We start from the raw sequence: 7,949 nt of genomic DNA on the forward strand, positions 1-7,949 counted from the left end.
AAAAATGAAAAATAAGAGATGAAAAATGAAAGATGAAATATGAAAAAACAAAGACAGTAGGCGAATGACGAAAGTCGAAAAAAAAAGAGTTATTGAATAATTTAGAAGTACGGATTTTTCTCCAGCAAAACCTGGCACCGTTGATTGAAATTGGGCTTCGAATTGAATTGAATTTGACACAATTCTCGGGAAATTTTTCAAATGGCCTTATCTAACATTTGCATCGAACTGAGAAAATCAACAGTGAAACTATTTACTCATCATTTTAAATCCTATTTAAAAATCTGGCAATTTTTATTTTAGTGGATACTGCCTAACGGTGCTTTTTACTACGGTTTTGCATTATTGTAGTAAGGATTCTGAGTATTTTTAAAAATAATCGAGTTTTGAGCAAAAATGAAGTATACAACGCTTCGGTTCAGTAAAAAACACATACACCCGATCATAAGACATAATGACAGCTAGCGTGTTACTCTCCACTTGGCGTAACGCACGCTATAAACTGGTGCGTTACCTTACGTCAAGATGTTGTGTCAGATTGAAAACCGTTATGTTATATGCGTCAAAATCGTCAATATGTTTACATCGTTCAATGCAGTCAAATGTTACTAACGTCGAATTGAACATAAGCATATTATGCTGCATTACAGGCTTTAGCGTAAACAGTGTTGTGTTTGGGGGCCATCCATATACCACGTGGACAGCTTAGAGGTGGGTGGGGGGTATAAAAATGTCCACGCTTGTCCACGGAAGGGGAGAAGGGGATATGGAAAATGTCCACGTGGACAAGTTTTTTTTCCTATAAAAAATAGAAATTAAAAACATTGACCATTGATCAGTGATTGTTTTTGAGCTTAACGGGAAATTAGCAGTCATTAGCTTTTCGTAAGAGAGCCCAATTTCAGAAGCAGTTTTTGGGCCCATTCTGTTTATAAAAACGTAAATACTGCATTCTTCTTGCCAATCTGAAAACAGCGAATTAATTTTCATGGACAGAATTTTTGTTTCAAACAAAAAAACTTCTTTTGAAATTGGCAGAATCGATGACGACTAATAACACCTTAAATAAAATTTTATCTTCTGAGGCATATGTTGACCTAAATACATGAACCGAGCATTACGAGAGCACATATCTGGCATAAATCTTGTTGAAAAGATTAAGCCTGCGTTAGTACACTTAGATGTTGACTGCCTAACCTGGATGAATCCACGAATATTGCATCGCTTGCACCAAATGTGGATGGCATTTTGCCTCAACATCAAATGCAGCTCACCACAAAAAAGGTATCCATGGGCAACGTATTTCCAAAAGGATTCGCCTTCAGAAAATTTTACGAATCACATCGTGTTGGAAAGATCTTGTGTTGTGTTGAAGTAGACGGCCAAGCTGAAGTGCCCTGGTTAGGCCCCAGTAGTACACTTTAGGTCCATTTAGTTGAAGCAACCGAATTAAGACTGAAATTAGTCATATTTCGGCAACCACAAAAACTTTGTAACAACCGTGCTAGTAGGAGATGCTCTGGACAAAGATGAATCGTCAAGCGAAAGTTAAGCTGAAACGGACTTTCTTGCAGTCGATAATAATAATTTACAGTAGAACATGAATTAAGATCCAAACACCTTACATACGGATTTTAAGACGCTGAGGAAAATTGACGGAAAAACCATGGAAAAACTCAAATTTTCGCTACGACTAAAAATTCGTATGCATTGTGTCGGTGACTTTAGACTGGAGCTTCCTTTCACGTAAGCTTTTTCAATAAATATTGCATTAATGAAGTTGAAAACCAAAATTTTCAAAATGTAAAAATGTCCACGTGGACAAACAGGAGAGGGCGTGGGGGTTGAGCAAATGTCCACGCTTGTCCACGGAGGGGGACGGGGGGTTGAAAATTGGTATTTTTCTGTCCACGTGGTATCTTGACGGCCCCTTGGTTCGTTGTTCGTATCATTGTGAGTTACAAAAATTCGAGGAAAAACTAAAATAAAGCTATCCGAATAAAAGCCGCAAGTTCACACAAAATGACGAAAATGACTGTGGTGCATTTCTTTTTTCTTTAGTTACTTCGGCTGATTTTATAAGAGCGTATGTCAAATGACAATTCGTTTCATACATTCGTCCCGAAGCGGTGCAAGTAAAAAATATAACTGTAGGGATGTTCGGTCATATTGTCAATATTGTTGTAAACTTATTGAAGAGTCGATTTTCGTTAATCCAATCTAATAAGTGCTTTAATAACATGTTATATAGTAACATAGCATAAAAAACCGTTTGTTGACATTTTGCGACTTAAGTCCCTTTGAACAATTTCCCGAGAATTGATTTACTTACAATCAATTTTACAGTACATTTACAGTCAACAAAAATATATTCGCGCTGGATAAATGTGCGAATGAATGATAGAACCAGGCAAGCGTCATAACAAAACCTTGATATAAGACCACAGAGTATAGACGGCTTAGTGGTGTAATTGGTTAAACAACACGCTCAACTGGAGATTGGGAGCTGTGAGTTCGACTCTCACCTTCGCTAAGTCTATATTTTTGGCCTAATATCAAGAATTTTCAGTTTGCCTGAATCTACATTTCTCGCATTAAGCATTTATTCTTCCCCGCAAAAATAGTGACAGATTAAATTAAAAACTGCAGTCTTCTGGGTTAAAGAAGTTGTTTGGTTTTTTTATATGATTGCTTAAAGAGAACGCCACTGGGCACGCTAATGGTGAGCACACTTTTACTGGAGTGCGAAAGGAAACGCCTATCGAGCTTCTCGCCCACTACGGAAAAAAAATTTAATCGAAGCCATAATGCACTTGGCAAATGGCCGAACGAGGGAGCTGCATTCTGTAATTTAGCCAATCAGACCGCAAACAAAAACACCGCACCACAGACTATAGATTTCATGAATTCAGATTCAGTGTGTGGGACGACGATTGACAATTTCGCCGTCGCCGTCCGTCGGTCGAGTCGACTTTTAAAAGTCGACTGCCCAAACGAGAGTAGCAGGCAGCTAGTAGGGTACACTCGACCATCGAGTGGCGAGGCTTTGCCTGGGTTATTACATACTTGGTTCGACTCAACTCAACCGGTGTGCGGTGTCAGGACATGGCATGACATGGTATGGCATGGCATGGCGCTTATAAACTGGTTACTCATGGACAAGTACCTACTCCTAGTACCAATCAAGTCAGACGGACAGACAGAGGCACTGGCGATTGTTTTGGTATGCGTAACGAGTGCGATCGATAGTTTGACCTGCACAGCAGGCTCTGGATTTTTCGTGTTTGGTTGGTGAAAAAAAACCAGTATAATTATGAGCCGGCCGGATCGAATGGCGGTTGATTGCTTCAATTCAGTACCATCGCGGGACCCCGCGACTGAATTGACCGAATCACTTTGGTTGATGAACTTTTAAAACGTAGTCGAATTGTCAATGCGGAAACTAATCGCGGCGGTTGAGTAAATATACCGCCATGTAATCCCACCATTTTCGAGTTTCGTGTCAATGTCACAACAGTCACGGCAGTTTCACCTGATGGTTTGCCAAATATGAACGCGGTGTCATACCGCGCTCCGAGTTCGTCCGTATGCGGGTGCCTAATTTGAATACCCCAATTCGAGTTGCAAGCGGTTGCAAAACCACTCCGACTAACGTCTTCATTGTTTTCGATGGACCGATGTCGACATAACAGAGAGGTGTTGGTTGTTGAATAAATCCAAGTGTATCAATGTAATAACAATTTTATGTATCAACCTGATTTATTCAATGCTGGTAGAATGCTTATTTCTGGTACAAGGGTGTACCCATCCTAGGAGGCTTCGCGACGATGATTACAATGCGAACTGTCAAACTGTGAAAAGCTCTGCCTGCCTCATTAGTCCATCAGTGTTCAAGTAACCATAAACCTAGGTTTGTTTTTTTCTAAAAAAAATCGCTATTTGTCTGAATAACGATCCGCGTCAATCAGAGCTAGCTGCAAAATTACGAGCTACCAGTTCTTACTTGAACCAGAAATAAAATAAAGCGTCATCATCATGCAGTAATTTACACATCAGGCCACTCTGTACTAAAGAAACTTGCCGTCTTTAAGTGCAGAACTGAAAATCCACTCATGAAGGTTTTGACAACACTGATTGACTGCTTCTCTACAGAATGGTTTACAAAAGCGGCGGCCAATTTATTTAACACAACCAACAAACGCAAACATCGATACATCGAACTGTCTGTCGGCGAAGAACGCGTGCGAAGTGCGTGGATCAATCGAAGCCGATCTGTTTGATTTAAACCGAGTTAGTGATTTTACAAGTACCCGTAAAGGGTACACAGAGTGATGTTTCGATTACATCAGGAGCTTTGTGAATTTTGTGTGAGATATAATTAGAAAAAGGGACAAAAAAATCTTTGCTTCAAATGTGTTTAAATTAAAGCAGAATAGGGTAAGGAACGAGTTAAGCAGTGTTACCTATTTTAATCAGTTGAAAATAAATGAGCCGAAAATGCACTTTTTTATTCATATTTTCAAAATCTTTTGATAGGATCATCTTCACAAATCACTTAACCATACATTTGATTCACACAAACACAATTTACTGGCTTTCCGACAAGAAATTTGATGAATTAAAAATTGTTGTCCAAAAACGTACATTTTTCAGCTGCTGAAGGCAATCGCCACCTCGCTACTAACGAATCCATCACATTTTTCAGCACTGATTACAACCACTCTGAAAGTCAAGCACTCAATTGTCACATACCATATTATTCACTCTCTTTTTTTCTATTATCTAAGGCTTTGTCACTAGCCGAAAGTTTTATTATTTTATAACAAAACTGAAAACAAATTCTGAATTGACTGAACCTGTTCACCAGTAGCAGCAGCTGCAGCAAAACTGATAAACTGATCGTGTTGCCAAGACACTGTTTCGGTTCTACAAATAAGAATTATAGGTTTGAAATTAACTGAAACCTCCAATGGTGAAAACGTGGTTCGATACTTTCAAGAGAAATGTATGTTCATAATTAATTTTTCTTTATTAAAAACAACAGAAAAGACAGCTTTTTCAATAATTTTCGAAGATTTTCTCAGTGATTTAATGAAGCAACGTATCAATGTGTTTCAATGTTATTTGCTTTGACAACACTGTTCTGAGTCGGACCGTGCGGACTGCTATATGTTTACCTCTTTTGTTCTCCCACCATCCTTATGAACAGCGAGTGAGACGTGAAACTCGCAGTTTCCCATAAGAACACTAGAGAATAAAAGAGACGACGATCGACGAATACCGTTTGCCGAACGGTGCGGTGAGTGTATGCCCCGATGAACAATTTAGACAGATGGCATTTCACGCATCTATGCCGATACGCTATGCCGATTACGCATCAGATGCCGATTAGTAGGTCGCGGATAGGAACGCGAACTTACTGAATAGGGGGAAAAGTTTGAGGGATTTTTTACGGGGACGTAAAAAAATTCAGATTTCAGGATTGCTTAAAAAAGCACCTTGAGGGTGAAAATAGGTTCGGTCTGATCAAAATTAGTTCCACCGCTCCAACTTTTAAAGCGGAAAATCAAAAGTTTAGCACAACAATAGTGTCTTCCAATGGTAACAGCTTGAAGAACTAAAGATAGCAAGAAGATTGGTATGCTGATATCCCCCACTTAGTCAACCCATCGCTTGTAATAAGGTAAAACAGTCAGTGACCCGCTTAGACTGCTTAAAACCGGTTCTTTACCCTACCTACTAATGAATGATTCATTTCCTTTCAACAGTAAAAATGTGCTTGGACTACGATTGGACCTAGAGAAACAGGTTTACATTTCAACGAGGAGGTTTGTTGCCTTTTCTGCGTATTATTCGTCTCTTTGTCATTTCCCTGTGAAATTTTTGTGGTCATTCAGTGATGTTTTTGCCATCTTTCCATCGTATTTTCGTCATTGTTTGACGTCTGTTTTGGCATCTTCTGTCGCTTATTTTCGACGGTTTCTTGCCGTCGGTCGTTTTGTTGCTGTTTTGGCAACTGCTCATCGTCATTTTGCCGCGTTTTCTTCGGTTTTTCCATCTTTTCATCATCTTTCGTCCTCACTTTGTTGTCAAGACTACAAAATTGTTGTTTTCTTGTCTCTTCGTAGTCCTTCTATGGTTTCGTCATCTTTTCGTCTTCTGTTTGACGCTTTTTAAACGACTCTTTTAACCATTTTGTCGGGTTTTTTTGTTGTAGTTTCAGCGTCGTTCCATCGTACTTACCCGTTATCTCCATCGCATTGTTTTGTCTCTTCGCTGTATTTTCTGCGTATTTTAGCCATTTTTTCATCGCTTTCTGTAGGCTTAAATGTTACACAGTCTTTAATTCAAGTTCGATTTTCTGCCCAATTTTAAATCCTTCCAAGTTTAACTTCGAGTTCGATTTCAAATATAGTTTCAATCCAATTTTTTTGACGTAGGACTACGTCTTTGATTTCTATTCTATGTATATGGGGGAACACTTTAGAAACACGAAAAGGGAACATGTAACGAAAAGTGGTTATAGTTTGCACGCTTATAACTCAGTCATCCGTCAATGGATTCTAGAAATATTGGTAGGAGATGAGCTATGGGTTAAGCTCCCTTATGATTGTATTTAATTTACGCCCTAGCTGTTGCTGCTTCTCCGGATAAGGCAACGAAGACATCCAAATTCACCGAGCGAGACGCCAACAAACCGAAGAATCCATCGACTCATCCGCCAGCGAACGATATGGTTTTGGCTGCTCTGCCTTTTGCTGCTCATCGTCATTCGGTCGCGACAAATTGGCAGGAAAGGTTGTATTTTTTTAAACATTGCTTCTGCTTGCCTGCCTTTTGCTGCGCATCGTCATTCGGTCAGCGGCTTTGGTTGGCGACACATCGGGCAGGCAGCTTTCGAGTCGCATCCGTGGCATCATTTTAAAGGTTGATCAGCATGCACCGGTTTGCATATGGCGGCAGGATTATTCGGTCTCTCCAATTAAGATTCCGCACAGCGTACCGGATGAACTGCCTTTGTACACGTTCGAGTCTGTTGTCGTGAACAGCGTGATACGGTGCCCAAACTTGCACTCCATATTCGAGAACACTGCGTACGAGCGAGCAGTAAAGTGTTCTAAGGCTAAGGCATCAAATTTCAGTTTGCTGTAGATGAGAATCCCCAAGTCCTTCACTACGCCTTTACGTTCTAAGCTTGTCGTCTCCGTAATGTAACCGAAGACAATCGGCGCACGTACCCGCGTGAATGAGATTATGCTCACCTTTGAGCTACGTCCCGTCAGATATGACAGGATCCATTCTGGCAGCCACTTGGGAAGACCCATTTTCCTAAAAACTTCTCAACCCCCAGATTGTGTGGAACCTTGGCAAAATCAACGATTTTTTGCGATACTTATTTTATAACGATCATACGATTTTATTACATTAGATTTTATCCACAATAGTCGATACATAACATACATAAAATTGGAGTGCTCGAACGGGTTTTCATGAAGCCATATTGTTCTGCAGATATTATGGACTTAACAGATTGGTAGAGCTAATCATGCACGATACTTTCAACGACCTTTGGCAGACAGCTAAGAATGGAGCTCCCACGGTAGTTCTCAACTTCATTAAACGAACCAGCTTTATAAATCGGCGTGATTGAAGCAGATTTCCAAATAGTAGGGAAGTGCTTCTCGCTGATAGAACGGTTGAACAGAGTACTTACAGGGTGAGCTCAACATTGTCATGTTTTTTGGAAGAAATTGTGAGAAGTAAAAGAAAATGTTGAGAGAAAATAGAAAAAATTAGGAAAAAATTGAAAGAAAAGCCAGAAAACGTTGAGAGAAAAAATTGAGAGAACGGATAGAAAAAATTGGAAGAAAAAATATAAAAGTGAGAGAAAAAGTAAATTTCGCAAAAACAAGTCAAAATTGAAAGAAAAACTATAAAAGTTGGAAAAA

At 39.6% G+C, this 7,949-nt stretch overlaps 1 protein-coding gene across 1 annotated transcript in view; it reads right to left on the reverse strand.

Annotated features, from left to right (window-relative positions):
• The window catches only part of LOC128732341 (sushi, von Willebrand factor type A, EGF and pentraxin domain-containing protein 1), a 74,617-nt gene extending 67,292 nt beyond the window's left edge, over positions 1 to 7,325 (reverse strand). The window contains exon 1 of the mRNA XM_053825586.1: positions 7,004 to 7,325. Coding sequence (XP_053681561.1) covers positions 7,004 to 7,325 — 322 coding nt within the window. The remainder of the gene's footprint in view (positions 1 to 7,003) is intronic.
• Between the last annotated feature and the right edge of the window lie 624 nt (positions 7,326 to 7,949).

The sequence above is a fragment of the Sabethes cyaneus genome, chromosome 1 (genome assembly GCF_943734655.1).
Source record: "Sabethes cyaneus chromosome 1, idSabCyanKW18_F2, whole genome shotgun sequence".
NCBI lineage: Eukaryota > Metazoa > Arthropoda > Insecta > Diptera > Culicidae > Sabethes > Sabethes cyaneus.